This window comes from Ptychodera flava, chromosome 20 (genome assembly GCF_041260155.1).
Source record: "Ptychodera flava strain L36383 chromosome 20, AS_Pfla_20210202, whole genome shotgun sequence".
In the NCBI taxonomy this organism is placed as follows: domain Eukaryota; kingdom Metazoa; phylum Hemichordata; class Enteropneusta; family Ptychoderidae; genus Ptychodera; species Ptychodera flava.
This window is the reverse complement of record NC_091947.1, coordinates 34,476,623-34,497,565: the sequence shown is the minus strand read 5'-3', so window position 1 is coordinate 34,497,565 and position 20,943 is coordinate 34,476,623. Positions and strand designations below refer to the sequence as shown.

The following is a 20,943-nucleotide window of genomic DNA, read 5'->3' as shown; positions in this document are numbered from 1 at the left end:
TTCGGCAGGGGGTTGCTCCACGGTTACTGTACTGACACATATTGGAACAACGTGTAGTGTTCTGGGGGAGGGAGCTGTGAGGGTTTTCCTACCCTCCCCAGAATGTAGCTTTTTTACGGTAAGTGTCTCTGATATCAATAAATATATACTACTCAAAGATATTATCCAACCTTTGTTGTTTGATCACATGTTGCCTAAGTTTGAATTTTTCTCTTATTTTACATGAATTTATTCTGGCTTCATCAAGATATTTATTTTAAGTCTCATGATGGAGACTGTCAAGCCATTTTACAGTTTATTATAATAATAAATTAAATTGTACCACATACATGTACATGTAACAATGGCTTTGAGAGTCAAAGTTGTTGCTCAGTAGTTTTGCTAAGGGCAGTCAGCAGGTAAATGTTACCGGGATTCCCCAGTCATTTTATCGGTTTTCCCCTTGGTATATCAATGCAATCAGATTAGGGGATATATATGCAGCAATGTTACCGGGATTCCCCAGTCATTTTATCGGAGTTTCCCTTGGTATATCAATGCAATCAGATTAGGGGATAGCGGCAATGTTACCGGGGTTCCCAAATAATTTACCAATATTCCCCAACCTTAATAAAAACACTGTTGCTGATGGTTTAGTGTGAAGGAGCAGGTCAAGAATTGCAAAGTCCCTCTCACTGATTGAATTGTTTCTGTGTACGTGACTGGCTGCGGCCTTTCGTCGACTGGTTGGACGTATAAAACTCACCACCAGGTATGTGCTGCTATGCCTGTCTATCAAGGATGATCATAAATGCATGTGCATTAATTTCAATAGCCTGCTGTGTGAAGGCATCTATCTCTTCATCAGCTTTGTTGTATAGGCATTCATAAATTGCATCTTTGGTTATCGGAGCCCGCTCTATGTCAAAGATAGGTTCTTCCTCTAAAAGAGATGAACCATCTTTACACAGATGTCCCAATGCCAGCTGTAATTGATGAATGTCTGTTGAGATGTTAAGTATGCAGAGCCCTTATTGTAGAAAATGTTGTAGAGTACCAGGGTCCATAATAAAATAGTGAATGATTCCCAAAGCTCTACATGCTGCAATAAGTGGCTTTTGAGACAGGTCATATTCAACTGATTGGAGGAGACGATTTGGCACAGGCCAACATTTCAGAAAATTTTGCATATCTGCATGATGGTAATACACGGCAGCTGCATTCTGAAATAGAATATTGAAACAGCTACCTATGAATTTCTGTAATTTCAGTGTGTGATGGGAATTCTGAAGTGGCTGACTCTAGAAATGCTTGGAAGTGGGAAACGACTCCTGATTCATCGCTACCACGGGGATGAAATGCCTTCACAGAAGTTCATATTATAAGACGAACAGTAGCTGATTCCATATTGCCAAAACTGTATGGATTATTGGAATGGGTAGCAGCTGCTCCAAATAATTTTAGAGTTTTAGATACATTGAATTAATATTGAAATGTAGCAAAGTTTGCAAAAAGATGCAGCTTGCAATAATAGTTACTTATGTTTAAAGTCTTGTCTTTCACTTCACTGCTCAACTCATTCCAATTATCCATTGCTGTTGGCAGAACTTCACTACGTATGGCCTCAAATTTCAGATTGAATGCAGGTCAAACAAGGCCATGATCACTCATTGTATTTTTGATGGTACTTATAATTCTCGTTATAATTTGCATTTTGAGATTGGAAGACACTTCAACAAGTTCTTCAACCAAGTGGTTGAAAGCTGCAGTTGCTTAATTAGTGTCAGCACTTCCCATGTCAAGTAATTCTAGGCTATGATTCTCCATCAGTTGTGGTCAACTGAAAACCCTGATAGTGATTGTGGTGTTTGGTGGTATGGATTTGATGTAGACAGTGACCACTGTTGATGTTGACCTCAGCATCATCTAGAATTGAATGTGCAATTTGTAGTTGGGCCAGGTATTTGGCTTCAGAATAAAGTCTATGTTTCATATCCTGGCCTGGAAGTCTACCTATTTTTTACCACTGAGTTTATAAGTGACAACAGTTTCTATAATTTGATTTACCGGTACTTTGCGCATAGAAACACCCATGAAAAACAGGTCCATTAGTGTCTCTCTAACTCCGTTCATATATCTACCCTCATGAAATGTCTGAATATAGTTTTACTGTGAGAGTTCCAATGCATGATCCAGTTGTTTGTTACGATTTTCAAGTTCCCCCACTTTCACCTGTAGTTCAGCAATTTCATATTCATTTTCATCAATTCGAGTTTTGTAAGGATTTCTTACTCTACCTCTTTTATGGTAACTTATTTTTTTTAGGAGCGATGATCTCTTTTCAGCTTTTAAAGTCGCTACCTGATTCCTTACATCTGTCAATTCTGTCTCCTGTTCTTCAGCCTGTTCTTGTAGTTGTCCTAACTGGCCTTTCATATCTTCATGTTCATTTCTCAACTCCTGTTTTTTCTGTAGCTGCATGGTTAATATTACTTTGTGCTATGCTTATTTTCTAATCTCTCCTGGCTATTTTGTTTGTGAAATTCCTTGTACCGGTACATCTCTGTTTTAATTTTGCTCTGGCATTTGTCAGCTGTTCTTGCACTACATCTATTTACCTGACACCTATTCAAACTCTCTTTTAGGTTTTTCAAGGTCAGTTCTTTGCTCTTCCCTTGCTCTATCGTTATCTTGCTGGTTAAATATCTCCTGCATTCTAAATGGTATTACACTTACTGCTTCCTGTAATTGTCATACTCCTGCCTGAGACTCTCTTCAAAGTCTGTAATTTCTTCAAGCTTTTGTTTCAAAATTACATTGTCAGACTGTTGTTTAATTAATTTACAGGCTAATTTCTGCTCTTTCTGAGTTACACATGATGTCACCATGTGATCTGTATTACTTTCCTTAACAAGCTCTCTGAAATCCTCTGCTAAATATTTAGTTTTTTCCTCACTAGCCCTCTGTCTGTTTTAGTACGGTCCCTCCACAAAAGTTGACTACTTTGTTGTACGCGGCCTTGACCTTGTTACATGTACCGGTATACCGGTACAGGGTTTTGGGGGAACAGTCTCCACAGAAATGTGAAAACTTTTTGGTGAAGGCGTCGGCTATTTTTTGTTGACAAGAATCCTTTTCCAATGAATAAAATTCATAATTATCCTTGTACGTGCAACTGGTAGCCATCTATAGCAGAAAAAATAATTCACTTGTAAAAAATTTCTTGAAACAATTTCACATTTTGTACAGTACACGGATTGACTGACTGAGCACAGACATTGGTAAATTTATGTCATAAACAATTCATATCATAGTGTGAAATTACATTTTTGCACTTAAACCCAAGATTTCCACACATTTTGAATATAAATGGCAAGAAAACTGAACCAAGAAATACTATTAATAACAAGACACCACTGAGCAGCTGGTACCCGAATGTAAAACAATTAAGCCCTGCCGGTCCGAGGTCGACTGCCTGGTAAAATATCAATCCCATGACCCCCAGTGCATGTTTTCAGACGTAACAGCATTGAAAAATCATTGACTATATCTCAATTTTAAATTCTATTGGCCAGCCAAATATTAGGGAAACAAAACTTTATGGTATACGAAAATATAGGGATTTTCGCCTAATTTTTGACGTACCTTAGCTAATACTGAAGCAAACTCTGTGCCTCTTACTCCGATAGAAAGCTTGACTCATGAATATTAATATTCTGACATCTTCATAGCTCAGTAGCCAATCAAAGAGCATAGATTTAGCACCAAAAAGAACTATGACCTATCTATCGCTCTACCCTATTTACTTACAGGTCACGTTCTACAGAAGTCACTGTCCGGGTAGATGAGCACACTCGCCATACATGTGCATACTATACGGATAGTTTTCAATCGGATTCGAACCCACAACATACGGCATCAGTCGCCTAGCTGAGAGGCCACAGACAGAACCACTCGGCTAAATCTCCACTCCCAAAAAAGAGTGGTTCAATAGCCGGCTAAGTTGTTACATTTTTCTGACTGAGACCGCTCAACACGTTGTAGAGTTCATGAAGCACTCACGCATGCATGCTCACTATCATACATCGCACATACACACTTTATCGAAGCGAAGAAACGAATTTCATCACTTTAACTGGGCGAACGATAACCTCGGGGACAATTCTGTCCACCAGCAGTGTTACCAACCCAGGGTAGAAATACGGATACATGTAGTTTTCAATCGGAAAACCTTTCAGCAGCATGAATGTAACTAAATACCTATAGAAATTTAAGTTTTAGACCTTTTATTATCAATTGTAGAGCTTTTCAAGAATTCTACTTTCAGATGCCATGAGCTGGGCATTCACACGTACCGAGTCACTCGATCGACCACCCTACTTTCACCAGTAAATTATACTACTCTATCAAAATTACTGTAACTTTCTATTTGAAAACAGCATAAAATTCATACTCATTCTGGTAATTATCAGTCCATAGTAGATCATGTTAACACAATAATAACACTTCAGTATTCCAAGTTCATATTCAGGGTTCAGTGCCAGTCACATAGGAGTTAATTTTCAGCTCATTTCAGTTCTTAGGGTCATACTAAACAGTTTGGTGTTCCTAATCAATGTTTTCTTCCTTATTTATTGAGAAAATGAATGTAAATATTATATTGGACTGTGTAATAACTTTTTAAAAATATGATATTGATGTAGTCTAGGTATGGTTTTACATTATGCTTTTAATGCAAGCCAATATTAGATTGATGAGTAACTAAATGTTCTGCAAGATAATGTAGCCCCAAAGAATACAATAACACTTGAGATGGAAAAATGTACAGGTAAATATTGTATCTTATCTCACGCTATTAAATAATTGATATCAAGGAAGAAGTACAAACTTAATGACAGTAACTGTAATGTAAAAACTACAGATTCTATCCAAACACTTGACTGCTAAAATACTTAATGCAGTTATTAAAACTAATCAAAAATATATAATGATCGCAAAATGACCAAAATGTTTAATACGTATCAAAACCATTGCTGATATGCATAGAAATTTTGAATAAGTTGGTAGGCAGCAGCTCTGTGTGTGTGCACTGGGGGTATCTGGTTTTGCAGCTACTGATGTAAAAGAGGAAGGCTGTCCCTGATGACTTTGTCTGTGGGGTGTTGGTGAAGTTTGGAACTATTGGTGGCTGTTGATAGGTTGTCATGTTTGGAAAATTATCAGGTTGTTGAAATTCTTGTGCTTGTTTAACGACTGGCCTTTTCATCTGAGTTAGGAAACCAAAGAAGACTTTTTCCAGCATGCTATCCTGTCACTGTTGTTGCTCTTCCATTTGAAGTCTTCTTTCCTCCAAAGTCTGACTCTCTTTTGATTCTAGCTGTTTCTGTATTTACAGTTTGGCTTGCCTCTGCTCTCGTTTCTTTTCTCTCTGCTGATCAAATGTGAAGTACTTTTACATCATTGAGTTGAGCCCTCTCTGCATTTGTTCTCTTGTTCTTCCTTTTTTATATTTCTGATTGCTATCTGATAAAAAATAGATGATTAAAACTTTTTGAGATTGAGGTAACAATATTATTCAGTGTGTGTGATAGTAAAATCTGTCCTGTACAACAAGCAAGCTAGCTTATTAAAATTTTCTCAAATGATGGGAAGTTGCTCTCGAAGAGTTTTATTATTTTTCTATTCACCAGCAATTTTCTCTCTGGACTGTGCCACAAAAGCATGTTCAAATGCTGTGTAGCTCAAATATAAAATGTTTATAAAGGAAACATATACAATGAAACTTTTAGCTTGTTTGTACAATTGTTTTGTTGTACTAAAGTAGTTTAAAACCACCAACTTATTAACAAACAAGCCAAGTAAAATAATGAACATATTTATAATTGAATAAATGTTTGCAAAAAAAAGTGATTTTTGAGCAAAATATGCTGTGTTGGATGCAGCGCCCCTTTAAATTTGTTATAGAATCAAAATCATAAAGATTTTCAACATAAATTAGTTTCCACTTTAGACATGTTTTCACAGTGGTTTGCAGTTCTATATTAGGCTGAACTATTCCTCTGAAAATAGACTCACCATTCTTCTCCTCTGTCTGTGGTGATATTTTCCTTTAGCTGCATCAGTGAGACCTCTTCGGGGCCATTTCTTCAATGGCGCATTCCAATTTTGTATTGTCACTGGAAATAAATACCCCCCAAAAATGGATATGTTTATAAGTTTCCATGGAACACACAAATTTGTGTTTGATACACTCTGCACTTTGTACTCTGGATCACGGTCCCTCCACAAAAGGACCGTGTCTGAATAACAGAGAGCACTGGAACAACAGTATTAAATTCAAATTATGTTTTTTGAGCATGTTTCTTGGAAGACCTCCACATGATAGAACATAGAGTAATGGCACATTAATTTAATGTAAGAAAAATAAATAGAAGTTATAAGAAAGTGTTGTTACCTCTGCATTCGTTCACATCAGTTGCTATCGTACTTAAGGTGGCTGGAAAGGCTATTTTTGCACCAATTCTTTTCTCAGATTTAATGTCAAGTTTCAAGTGTTAGAATCAAGATATTTAGTTCAAATTTTCAGGATAACTCTCTTAGTTAATACTTTCTCCAAAGAATATGAAAATTGTATATTTGCAGCCATGATTTTGAAATATGACACCAGTCATATTTTTTTTTACATATTTGAATTTAATAATAATTAGTATTAATACTACCAAATAAGTTATAAATATGTTGACACCATTTATTGTAAGATTGATTTTACATGGGTTTACATATCAAAAAATTATTAAAAATTCTTTCAAATTTCAAAATGTGATTTTTCAAAAAGTGCTTCAAATACAGGAAAATTGTGCCATACAAATCTTATCTGTAACCTTGCTAATAGGCTGTAAAAATTCCATGTCCATATCTCATTTCAAAGGTTGGATTACATCGGTATACAATTATGTAGGAAAACTGTTATTCTGTCAAAAATGTCGAAAACAAGCCATATTTGCACCCCTCTTTTGAAGTCACAGAGGAGTTTTTTGGTTAATCTCACTTTTGACACCTCTTTGACACTCAAAGAATCTAAAAATGCATTTACAATAGCAGTCACTCACTCTGAATGCCAGCACCGCCTTGTCAAACTTTCCTGAAAAACAGCAAATAATGACTTTCCCTTCACAAACATTTTATTAAAAGCTAGGGGACCTCTACCATATTTAATACACTAAGGACTCCCCAACTTCTTCTTATTTGGTCAGTTTTTCAGAAATTTCAACAGGCTACAAACTCTGCAATGCCTTTGTGCCCAAATGTCTAGTTTTTTTTATTCCACAGAGAATGTTGACTACTTTTATATTTTAATAGTTTTATTGAAATTAATAACTGTCGCTCTAGCCTTTCCAACCACCTTAAAGCAGGGCTCGAAATTAACATTTCATCGTTATAGTCATTTTGACCACCACATTTTAAATTTGGTGGTCATTTTAAGGAAAGTTGTAGTCAATTTTTTTTTTAAACTGAATCATATTATCAGGCTTTTTGTATTCATGAACAGAGAGGTCAATGTTATGGTGGGAGTCTTTGAACATGGCTCTACCCAAAATATACATGTCTGTACAGTGGATGAAAAAAATAATACCTATGTTGGATAAAAAAATAACTGATTTTGCCAACAACTTCTCACTACTGACTCGTGCTTTATTAGAACCCAAATAACATGCAAACAGGTGGCACAATTCGTTCATGTTGTCTATCTTGCAATCATATTTTTATACTTGCCAGAGTTCCAAAGTGATCGCTGCGTGGTCTAATGTTTTGTAATGATAAGTAGAAGGATTTTGAATTGTTTTTTCCTTTGCGAAAAATATTTGCATAAATGTTGCAAAATGAAATTTAGTTTATTGGCACCTGTGAAGGCCCTGCGCCACAAAAAGGAACAAAACGTTATGCGTATCAATTTCTTCAAGGCCTGGCAATTGCAATGTTGTATTGATGAAACAGTACCCTCGACATGCAATCAGACAAACTGGCAACCGCTGTTGAAATACTAAATTTTTTCCATGGTGGTCAAAATGACCACCAGTTACAGACTTTGGAGGTCAAGCGTGGAAAATGGTGGTCATTTGGCGCAAGACCACCGCTAATTTCGAGCCCTGGACTTAGTATCATCACTTCTGTCTCTTGCTGTTGCTTGCTTTGGCGAGATGTGGCTATTGTCTTTGCTTCCTGTAAAGATGGAACACTGGCATTATTCAATACTGTGCATGACACAAAGCTAGCTAGCATACAGCATGAGACAAAGGACAGGAAATGCTGCAAGTGTATGTTCCTACCAGGGACATTCTGCTGATACCGACAGCTGCATGATTAGCCAGTTGGCAATGTTTGTAGAGCAATCAAAGTGATTCGTACACAGGTTGGAGAGGAGTTAAGTGCTGTTCACACACAGGCCATTAAAACACCTCTGAAACGGCTGTGGTCCAATACTGGCATATTGAAGTGCTTCTTAAACATTTCAGATTTGAGACTGCCTCGCCTGACCTCAACCAGTGTAGGGATTATCAAAACTTGACTTGGACAACAAAACAGAGTTTCCATCAAGTGACAAAATTTGGAGGTATACCGGTATACCGGTATATATAGGCAAGATAGGTATGTGTTACTGCAAACATCAATTTAAGTTTCTTGAGACATAAACATTGACGACTGGGATCGGGATTGACGAGTTGCAACACCAGCGGAGACACGGTGATGAAAGCCCATTGTGGCCATGTATGCTTAGTCCAGGTCACAGTCTGGTGGGTGCCATTGAACTGAACTTTTCAAGCTCGTCAAGATCGTAAGCTCGTGATATTTTGAAGCCACAACGCCTCCTACATAAGAAGTACAGTGTTTCAGTCGTGTTGTTGCCTTCCCTTAAATATATTTTAAAATATTATAAATAACTCTAGTTATTGGCTTATAGTACTATGGCTGTCAGGCGCTATAGCCCGGTGAAGTCCCCCTTGCCAACCGATAGTGGACTTCCTTTGGCATTCGGACAGTGCCAGACAATGATTGATAAGTTCACGTGACAGAATACATATGTCTGATGGTCAAGATGGCATTCGGTGTATCAAAATTTCAACTTGATTGGATTTATGAATGAAAGTACCCAGTAAACATTTGCATATCTCTAGCGTGATGGGCCGTTTTACTCATTAAATGACAGTTTTTGCAATCGGCGACCATATTTTTGATCCATCTACATCAAAGGAAAAGTTAGAAAACTGTTCATGTAATAATCCCATGGAATTTTTCTGTTTGACGTCATTGTATTCAGGTGTTTTTCGCTGAGGCTTACAACTTCGAGCCAAATTCATGGGATATATAATCATAAGATTCATTGAACTTTAAGTTTCATTATCAGTGGATGCAGAGTACAGTTAATATTCATGTGGAGTCAATAACTGTTGTTGTTATTTGACCTTTGACCTCACAAATATTATGTAAACACTGCGTAAACAACACAATCACTGTTCACTGACTGTGATCAATCAAAATCTTTGAATTTAGTTACACTGCACTTATATACACATTGAAGTTTTGTGATAATAGTCCGCATGACTACCCAACCCGATTCGCTACTCAAGACAACTTTCCTTTGCCCAAAGTCAACCTTTCACAAAGTAAACACGATGTAAAATATGCAGCCACCAGCCACTGGAATTCTCTACCTAACTACATAAAAAATACAACAAACAGACACACGTTCAAAACTATCTTAAAAACTCACCTCACCAATTGAACAGTTTTTGCATGATTTTCTTGTATATATAATTATTACTTTTCAGTTATATTTAATGTAAATATCATTTTTCAATTATATGTACAGTTACAGATTAGTGCAAGTCTTGTACATTTATTTATATGTCTTTCGCAGTTACATACTTGTGTATATGTATACTAAGTTGTCTGGGTCACGGACTAGACTAGTTCTGATCGAACTATTTCCGTGACCTCACCAGATTTTTGATAAGTTTACTTACTTGACATGTATATATATTTTCATCTGGTGAAATAAATTCAATTCAATTCAAATTCAATTCAATTCAATAGTCTACAAGCAGTCACCCAAAACAGTGTATGACACGGCACCCTAGAACTTTAACTTTTCTTGTGAAATTTGGAAAAGGTGTATATAATTGTAGGATTTACAGTATTTACAAAATAGCATCGTCGTAAACCACGCCCTCTTCGGCGAGTCTTATCACCCAACGCCGAAAAGGCCGTGGTATCACTGGCCACGTTTAGCGTTCACGCATTGCTGCAAGGCTCTATGATAGTCGAGGAAAAACCTACGAGCCAATCAGATTGCCCGTTACAGAGCTGACCTTGGTGCTTACCACACAGCGTTCACTGTCGACGAAGAGCGCGCAATGTGTAAATGTTTAATGTTTTTGGACTCAACCGCTCTATTCACACCAAAAAGACGCCATTGATAATTATTTTACAAGGAAAAGATGGGTTTCTTTGCACAAGGACCAGCGGTGCGGTGGCAAGTCTGTATGCTACCAGGCATGGCAGGCCGTCCGGCCCATCGTGTTTCACGGGCGTTATATCGAAGGGTATCGCATAACTGGAGCAGCTGGCCCCACGCCTCGCTATGCACTGTGTCCGACCCAGACGTAGAACAACACCGCTGTGTAAAACCCGTTGGTCAAAACTATTGATCATAAATTTACTTTACCACAAGTTATGTATAAACGTTTATGTATCGATCTCTTCATTAAGGTTCACACTGAAAGCTTTCTTATCGTGCTGTGGGTATACATGGAGCTAGAAACGTATCCAGGCATATTGCATTATTGATTGGGCTCTTCATTCGAGCTGGTGCTCCGCGATACAAATCACAAATGTACGCTAGGCTCCCGATCGTCTCAACACTGCCGAAATCACAGATCTCGGGAAATTGCGTAGTTGTTCAAGTCCGATTATGTTTCATTAATTCATCACAAAAGTTACGCTTACAACGGAATCAAACCAAGAGAGGTTTAGTTTGTTCCATGGGTTTGCAGTTCAGCGGGGTACGAACACGTATAAGCTTATGCTGGTGACAATTTTCGGACAGAGTATTGTGAATTTCGCCCAAAGCCGTTTCACAAATAACGTGCAGTACGAAATCTTATACCATACCCTTCGAAACTTTATTGTGTTTATCCTAACACTGTTAACAGGACGGAAGTGGTATTTGGGGGGTCAAAGTTGCCAAATTGTTGACTCCATAGTGAGTGCGTAGTAATCGGACGTCGTATTTGGAATGTGAATAGGGGCTAAATATTGATATTTTGAAACTTCAAACCCTCGATTTTCAATTTCAATGTCTTGAGAAAACTGTTTGTAAAAATTTTGTGATAAATTAGTTACGTTCAACCCATGGACGACGCAACTATATTTCGACGTGTATGGTGCTGGTACATCGGATATGGGCTGTCTCTGTGTGTTGCTTCAGATCGTAAGTTTTATAGCGCCCGAATAGCTTCTACCGAAAAAAACTAACTATTCAAAACGGGACAGCAGCGTCACCTGACTTAATATGTGGTATCATGACTTGTTAAACGCTATCAATACGGAGCAAAGTGAGTACAACGAACAGCATGTCTTTGAATGTCCGAACCGAGATCGTCCGAAAATAGTCACACTGAGTGTACGGGGACGACCTTGCAGTGGGACCGGGTAGGGTTCGTTGATGGCCGTAGTCTGTGTACCTATCGAAGCCATAGTATTCGAAGCCGTTGCTCTCGATCATGACAGAAAAACAATCAAAATTTGAAAGCTGTCGGATTTAATGCAACATATATCGGAAGAGGTGCTACAGAACCAGAGGATCTAGATCTCAGGCCCTGAAAGCTCGATTGTATACACACAGACAGTGAGGAGCCTACGACCCGACATGACTTTGTAAAACGTATTCGTGATTGGCTAATTCTGATGATATGTTCTCATGAATAATTAATTAACCCCCATTCATACTTCCGCAGTTTCCCGGCGTAATATGCCAGAGCTTGATTTTTGCGAAGGTCACCGGAGCGGAAATTATTGCTCTGGCCTGCGAGAATGAACAAAATATGGAAATTCATGTCCTCATACATCTTACACTTTGATGTAATTCTAGACTCCACATGTCTCAGACAATAGCTCTGTTGTATGATGTACTCAGACATGAATCTCAATATTAGAATATTCAATTGGTCGTACGACTAGTTTGTGTCATCTTTGGTGATCGTTCATAAGAAGAGCGAGAAATTTATGTGAGTTTTATTATCCAATGTAAGAGTTTCATATTTATTTTTTTTTCACATAGGTATACTGTGCGAACTTTGCAAGAAGTAGGAGTGGTTCTTCTGTCTGGAGTTCTGTCCCATGTATTGACAGACATTACAAGACGGCCATGCACCAGAGGGCTGAGGGTATGGCGAGAGACAGCAAAGAAAACCAACCCCTGGATCAAATTGTTGGTCAGCAAATCAACTTGCAAAGAGCAGCTGTGGAAGGGGCAATGAAGTGCTTGTATTGGCTGGCAAGGAATGAGATCCCCCATACAACCAAGTTCTCATCACTGGTAGATCTACCGGTAGTAAGGGTATTGGGATGCACCTATCTAGACCACCTAGATCAGGTAAGTAATTCATGGAATTTAATCGTTTGTGATCATCAGGAGTTGTTAAGAATCAAATTAAAAAACAACAAGATGGACCGGGAAATGTCTGTAAAGTGTTTCATGTTTTCATAAAAATTATTGCACTTTCTTCCAATTGTTTTAAGAAAGTTCTGATGGTATTTACCATACATTTTTCTTCTCAGGGAGGGAATGTCCACAACAGATCAGAGCGTACAATTCAAGAGTTTCTGCAGTGTATATCAGCAGAGATTAGTGATCAAATCTACAGTGACATCAGAGCCAGTGAAGTGTTTGGTATTTTGATGGATGAGACCACTGATATAGCTGTCTTGCTGCTGATGGATGTCAGGTAAGACATGAAGGTTATGTGTCTAATTGGATAAAATTTCAATTAATTTCTACAATAATTAGTAGTACATTCTGATTCATCAACCAAAATCTGTGGTATTAAATAGCATATCCCGAGTCAGGCAGTTCATTACATTCATCAGGTACAACTGTACCTTGAAGTGCTAAAGCCTTTTTGAAACTGTATTCTCCAAAGTAAGACAAAATACTATTTTTAGTCCCCGCAGACGAAGTCCGGCGGGGACTTATAGATTGGGTTCCGTCCGTCCGTCTGTGCATCCATCCGTCCGTCCGTCCGGAGCCGTTTCTCAGACACTGCTGAACCAATTTTGTTCAAACTTGGCACAAAGGCATGGCACTATGACCTACAGATGCACATCGATTTATTTTGCGATACGATTCAATATGGCTGCAAGGTGGCCATATTTTTGCGATACTCAAACATCCTTGAACCGATTCTGTTCAAACTTGGCACAAAGGCATAACACTATGGCCTACATATGCATGTTGAATTATATTGCAATACGATCCAATATGGGCGTGAGGCGGCCATTTTGTTTGCAATTTTTCATGTCTTTGAACCATAACTCAGACATCCTTGAACCGATTCTGTTCAAACTTGGCACAAAGGCATAACACTATGGCCTACATATGAATGTTGAATTATATTGCAATACGATCCAATATGGGCGTGAGGCGGCCATTTTGTTTGCGATTTTTCGTGTCTTTGAACCATAACTCAAACATCCTTGAACAGATTCTGTTCAAACTTGGCACAAAGGCATAACACTATGGCCTACATATGCATGTTGAATTATATTGCAATACGATCCAATATGGGCGTGAGACGGCCATTTTGTTTGCAATTTTTCATGTCTTTGAACCATAACTCAGACATCCTTGAACCGATTCTGCTCAAACTTGGCACAAAGGCATAACACTATGGCCTACATATGCATGTTGCATTATATTGCGATACGATCCAATATGGGCGTGAGGCGGCCATTTTGTTTGCAATTTTTCATGTCTTTGAACCATTAACTCAGACATCCTTGAACCGATTCTGCTCAAACTTGGCACAAAGGCAAAACACTATGGCCTACATATGCATTTTGCATTATACTGCGATACGATCCAATATGGGCGTGAGGCGGCCATTTTGTTGCGATTTTTTCATGTCTTTGAACCATAACTCAAACATCCTTGAACCGATTTTGTTCAAACATTGCACAAAGGCAAAGCACTGTGGCATACATATGCATGTAACAGTTAACCTTGCGATAGGAGCCAATATGGCTGCAGAACTGCCATTTTGTTGGAATTTTGCATGTCTTTGAAGCATAATTCTAAGGTCATTACACCGATTTTGTCCAAACTTGGCACAAAGATCATGCACTATGGCATACATATGTACTTCGTGACATGTTCCAGTATGGTTGCCAGATTGTCATTTTTCCCCAATATTGCTGCCAGATGGTCATTTTGGGATTTTTCATTTCTTTGAGGGTTAATCATATGCAAATATTCCTTATCGAATGTTGTTGAGACTTGGTACAAAGATAATTGTACTATGGCATACCATGTCACTAGTTTTGTGCTATGATCCATATGGTCAATAGACAGCCATTTAATTTCAATTTTGTGTGATTTTTTTTATGTCTTTGAAACATAAACATAGGTCACTGTCCTTCGATGGACTGATTCTATTTAAACGTGATATGGCTGCATTCTTGTGCACATTAATTTGTTTCATTATATGATCCGAAATGGCTGATTACAACAACATACCCGATCCCATAGCACTAAAATTCCACCAAACCATGTGTATGGTATATGTGCCATCATGACACTAGAAGCAGTGAGGGCATTGTTATGTGTGATGTAATCAAAAGTTCCTTCAATGGTCATTACCAGCAGAGATGGGTCAATTTTATTGAACTTTCGTCAGATTACTGTATTATGCAAGTCACAGGCCTGATGCACCCGTTGCATCAATGTCATTCCACAGCTAGCTAGACCACAGCTACCTAGACACCAAAGATTATAACAAAATGGACAAACGGGGACTGTGTCATCAACGATGACTTGTTTAATTGTACATTTGGAAAATGTTCTACTTGTTCTGTAGGTGAAGACTTTGTTTGTTGATATGGATGACCTGGTGGATGGCAAAGCCGAGACCATTATCAGAAGTACCGAGGGTTTGTTTGAGAAACTTGAGCTTCAGTTTGATAAGTGTACATCAAGTGGCTCTGATGGTGCTGCAGTCATGGTTGGACGTAAAAATGGGGAAGATTTTCTGAATATTTGCAGAAGTTAGTGTGTTTAGATTTTATCAATTAAATCTAATGGAGAAAACATGAAATGAAAATTGAAAAATGAGAACTTTTATTGAAAAGAAAGCCAATTCCACATCATAGTTTGCCTTATTGCTCAGTTTCTGCATGTTCTTTTAACTTTCTAGGTTGCAGCAAGATTAAAAGATAAGAATCCTGCCATGATTTCTGTCCATTGTGTTGCCCTTAGGTTGGCTTTAGCTACTTCACAGGGTACCAAAGAAAAGGTTGAGTGCAACATTACGCCAACTCTACTGGTATTATCAAAATTCAGCAGTGAGAAATGGCTGGTTTTATATAAATTCAGGTAAATATATGCTTTTTTAGCTACTATAGACTGTAGTCTATAGAAGCTATTGGGATGGGTATCCGTCCGGCGTCCGTCGTCAGTCTGTATGTATGTATGTATGTATGTATGTATGTATGTATGTCCGTTTGTGAGGCGTCCGTCCACTCAAATATCTTGAGAACCGCAGTACTTACTGATTTGATATTTGTTGTGTAGATGAAAAATATGATTTTGAGAAACTATTCTTTTTAATTTTTTGATATTGTTGAAAATAGGCAAATTAATGCCAAAAAAGGTGTTTTTCGTAAAAAATCTTCTTCTTCATAACCGCTGGGCAGACAGCTTTGTTATTTGGTATACAGGTCCCTAGGGATAACCCAACTTAGATTTGTTCAAATTGTGATGAAATATGCAAATGTGTATTTTTAAGGAATTTTTTTGTCATTTTTGGTCAAAATTTGACTTACATTGTATGTAATTCTTGTACTGTATAAACCCTATCAATTCACCCAGAAAAAATAATTAATATGATTTTAAATAATTGAATTAATTAGGAAATCATCAAAGCCAAAATAATTTTAATGTGGAATTATCAGAAAGTTCAACTTTTTTTGACAGTTCATAGTGAAATGCTTACCATCTTGGAGGATTAAACATGTAAAGGCAACTTTCCTGAATCCCAACTTTGATATATTCTGAACCACCATTTATGTTATCTAAAAGAAATTGCTCATAATAGTTTGTCATGATAGGGTGGTTCGTATAGTCAATTGCACGAGTAGGTGTGCTGTTACAGTTGTAATCACCACACTTATGGTCAGGAACTTGTAAACATCACGTTTACAAGTTCCTGACCATAAGTGTGGTGATTACAACTGTAACAGCTCACCTACGAGGTGCGATTAGCGACTTATACCACGAAAAACAGGCCAATCTTCTCTAAAATTTGAAAATTACTGTCAATAAATCGTCTTCTTTTGATTTGAACACCCACAATGGAATGGGGTGACCCATTGTACGTCGAAAGGTTCACAGAGGTCATTATGCACCTGGCATGCGAGTTTGGGAGAATGACCTATCCCAGACAAGTAGGACAAGGGCTCTGGTCAATTGCAAATCTGCATTTGAATAAGGGTTACAGAGTGGTATAATGCACCTGTGTAGAAGGAAACTATTTTAGTCTGATTGGTTAAATAAAATGGCTTGCCTCACTCTATCTTGTTGGCTATTGGCTAGCGAGAAGGAATTCAATCTGTAGATGCATGTGATTGCCTCGTGGATGCACCAGGCTTTCCATACCATTTTCGTGTTTTCGACTGGTCAAGATGGACCTTGTCAACTTGTCTGATCTGATGACCCAAGAGACTTCCTAGAGTTCCATGGACAGCCATGTAAAAACAACCAAAGTGGATTTTACACGGGCAAACTGCCCTATAAGAGCAGCCGCAACTACGGAGCGCATAAAACCCACGATGTGTACTTCAACTTATAAAAAAGTACTTGGCGATGATAACACCAGACGGGATTGTACTATCGATGACCCTTGCCAAGGGATAATCAAGTTCTCCTGCCAGAAAATATACGTCTTTACACAAAGCAAATGTGCAAGATGGCTTGGCCAGACTGCCAGCACACTGGATATTCTGGCAAGGTAATTTATTCTTTTACTAAAATATTTATACACAAAACGAATTCTGTAAAGTTATAAAATTAAATTCATTGGCCAAAACAATTTGTTGTGTGCGCGGCAGTATCATAGAATTTCTTTCGACTATTCCACAAACGTTTCAAAAAGGCTGTACTTATTTCCATGATATTTGTCACATATGTCTTGTGTTTGATAATTTCAGGCCAATGCGGCAACATCTCTGTACCATCAGGGATTCGATGAGCAACTTATCAAAGAACAAACAGGTCACAGATCAGAAGACGGTTTACGCGCCTCAAATGTATGTCTACTGCACAACAAAAGCATGTGTCGAATATATCACTACCACCTCCATCTAGTGTTAAATCAGAGGAATCTGTAAGTAAACCAGTTTCTCAAGTTACGACAAAACAATGTAACAAAACAGACAAATTTGGTCCAACCCAAGAAGATGCCGAATCTAAAGATGGACAGTCTTCATCAACAAATCATGTTGCTTACATTGAGCATGGTCCAAAGAAAGTTAACATTGAATTATAAAATGTGATGCTATAACATATCAGTTGAACAAATTGTCTTCATTTTGTTATGGAATGTGTGTGAATGCTTTAGACATCTCGACTTGACCTATTGTTCTCTTGCAAATTAGTAATCAGTCATACTTTTTTTGATATTTAAATAAGTAATCACTACACTTTTATTGATATGATAATGATTTTCTTTCATTAAAGTGTGGTGATTACTTATTTACATATGAATAAAAGTATGACTGATTACTTATTTTGCATAAGAACAATAGGTGTCAGTCGTGTTTTCAGGGATAAATGGATGGCAAGAACAATAGGTCACATGACCTGGAGTGGTATAAAAATAAATAGAGATAGAGAAAGTTCTAATTTTCATTTATGGTTGACTTGGTAAGGATAAAATAAGATTACTTTTTGAGGAAAAAAATAGAGTGGTCAATTAAAAGAGTGGTCAAAGTGATAGGGTTTTTATGGTAAAGCTGGGCTGTAAGATTCCTAGTGCTATTTATAGCAATTATGCAATCTGTGTAAACAGTGCAATGAAAGTGTAACATGATTCCTTATAATGCTTTTGATGACCTTGAACTTCTTAAGTTACAAATATTTGTCTCTTCAGTGTGCTTTCTCTGAGTACATACAGTCTCAACTTATTCAACAGAACTTACTTACAATGTTAATTTGAAAGTTAAAATGTGCTTGGTTAATAGGATGAAAATACTGATATTAAAAGATTATAACCAGCTCAAGATTCTTTATAACCTGAACGATATGCTGTTTTATTATGACGTAAATCTTGATTTAAGCAAGTCTTGTTTACTTTTAATTAGAATGTAAATAACTCTCGTTTATTTGCTATTATAGACTAATATAGTCTGATGAAATATGCAAATCTTTATTTTTACGGAATTTTTTTCCATTTTTGGTCAGGCCATCCTGAAATGAGCTATCAAAGATATCCACCTTCTCCATCAATACATGTGTCACAAAAGGTTAATCTCTACATAACACAGCAGAGCTCTGTCAACTGTTGAGTCGCTTGTTTTTTCAAAACCGCTGGTCAGACAGCTTTAATATTTGGTTTACGTGTCCCTAGGATGACCTTAGTGAGATAGTTTCATACAGTCAGGAAATACTTAATTTTGTATCCATGTCTATAGTAGCTTCAGGGACTTTGGCCCTATGTTTATTATTTGGACCAGTTTATGTCATAATGCATAAATTTGTGTTATGGATACATGTATCAATGCAGGCAAATGTCTGAACACAAACAGTATATGCCATAATCCACAGTTTGAATTGCCATAATAAACAACTTTGCATTATTGTCATTAAGAACTAATATCTCCATATCTTTATTATTTGTCAGAAAATCCTTGGTGAAAACGGCACACGCTTGAAAGAGGCAAAGTCTGTTAGATGGCTGTCTCACCACAGAGCTGTTGATGCTATCAGAAAGTCTCGAGATCTGCCTTTGGTGATAGTCAGCCTTGAAAGAGAAGCTGAAGAGCAACATGACGCCACTGCAGTTGGTCTCACTACATTTGTCAAGCAATTCAACTTCATTGCCAGCCTGCACATGTTGAGTGATGTGCTACCACATTTGTCCAGGTTATCCCTGCTGTTTCAGGTAAGTCTGTTGCATTTCTCATACATGTTTGCATCATTACTGGTAGCACTGAAAAAACTGACAGTGGTTGATGAATTTGTACTGCTTCTTTTTTTTGTGACTGACATATTTTCACTCAATGATGTATGATGACAGTCCTGTTTATATATTTCTGACTACTTACCATTGATGCAAAATGTGTTTCTTAAAACCTTTTATAATCCTTTTTTTTTACAGAAATAAGACATTGATCTGACCATCTTAGAGACTGTTGTCACTTCAACCACAGTAGCCATCAGACAGCTGATACAACACCAAGGACAGCATATGAGCAATTTGATGACATACATCACTGAGACTTTGGGAGAATTTGAAATCAAGGTCACCAATGAAATGAAAGATAAATTTATGTCACAGGTGTGTATATGAAAATTGCAGTAACGATACCGGTATATTTATAATTTAAGGCTTTGAAAAAATCAGTATTCTTTAATGGTCAAAGGCAAGACACAACTGATGGCAATTTAATCACCATGCAAATAATGCTGAAGTTATATCGGTATAGGCCTTTCAATATTTTAATGTTTCAGATATACCAGAAGTATGGCGCCAGGGAAGTACTTCGGGACTATACAAGTATTTTTAGGAGTGGCTTATAGTTGTGAGTGGCTGAATAAACACGCTAACGGGATTCTATGTCTGTAGAGGGAAGGGGTGGGTTATTTTCATGACGTTAACTGGGTGAACTAGGGGAGACTTTTTTGGTAGCTGACAAATGAAACTGGAGAGGGAATATCAATAACTTTTCAATAACGCATCCCAATAGCTTCTATAGACTATAGTCTATAGTAGCTAAAAATCATTTTGGCACTTTGGTCAAATATGAACGACGGAATTTCTATACAGCTACAGTCACTATACTCATTGTGATCTACTAGTATAAACTTTATAATTTGCTAAATGTAATATTGCCAAATCTTATATCTTCCGGCTATACTTTGAGTATCCATGACATTTCTGAACAACAAATGACCTAATAACACTGTCTTCTCTCTAAAAATTCAGACCAGACAAGCCAATTGAGTTACTTTCTTTTACTTGGTCTGTTATTCTTTAGCCAAGACTCCATTTGTTGCTTTCGGCCTGGAGGTGCACTTTTAGTGCTGTAGCATAAAAAACAGCTCATTTGATCAGTGAATGGTCTCCAGCAGAGACCGTGTCACTGGCGTCCCTTTGCAAGTCAATCAGCCCAAATGTTCCTCACATGATTGGCCAATGATTAAATTGGTGTTGCTCAAAAAGTAGCGAGACAACATTTGTAAGTTTGTGAGCAATACCCATTTAATCATTGGCCAATCATCTGAGGAACATTTTGACTGATTGACTTTCAAAGGGACGCCAGTGACATCATCGTCTCTCCTGGAGACCATTCACTTTATAATGAGCTGTTGTTTATGCTATGATGCTAAAAGTGCACCTCAAGGCTAGATGGCTTAGGGATGAAGGCCTAAAGCAACAAATAGGGTCTAGGTTAGTTATGTTTATGTTTATGAGA

General features: G+C 37.6%; 1 protein-coding gene across 1 annotated transcript; it reads left to right on the top strand.

Moving 5' to 3' along the window:
- On the top strand, positions 1–19,409 carry LOC139120767 (uncharacterized). Its single transcript, XM_070685320.1, has 6 exons — positions 1–118; positions 12,317–12,631; positions 12,817–12,983; positions 15,111–15,183; positions 15,447–15,625; positions 19,149–19,409. Exons 2-4 carry the CDS (start codon positions 12,404–12,406, stop codon positions 15,112–15,114), a joined length of 399 nt encoding a protein of 132 aa, XP_070541421.1. The 5' UTR covers positions 1–118; positions 12,317–12,403; the 3' UTR covers positions 15,115–15,183; positions 15,447–15,625; positions 19,149–19,409.
- The last annotated feature ends 1,534 nt before the right edge of the window (positions 19,410–20,943 follow it).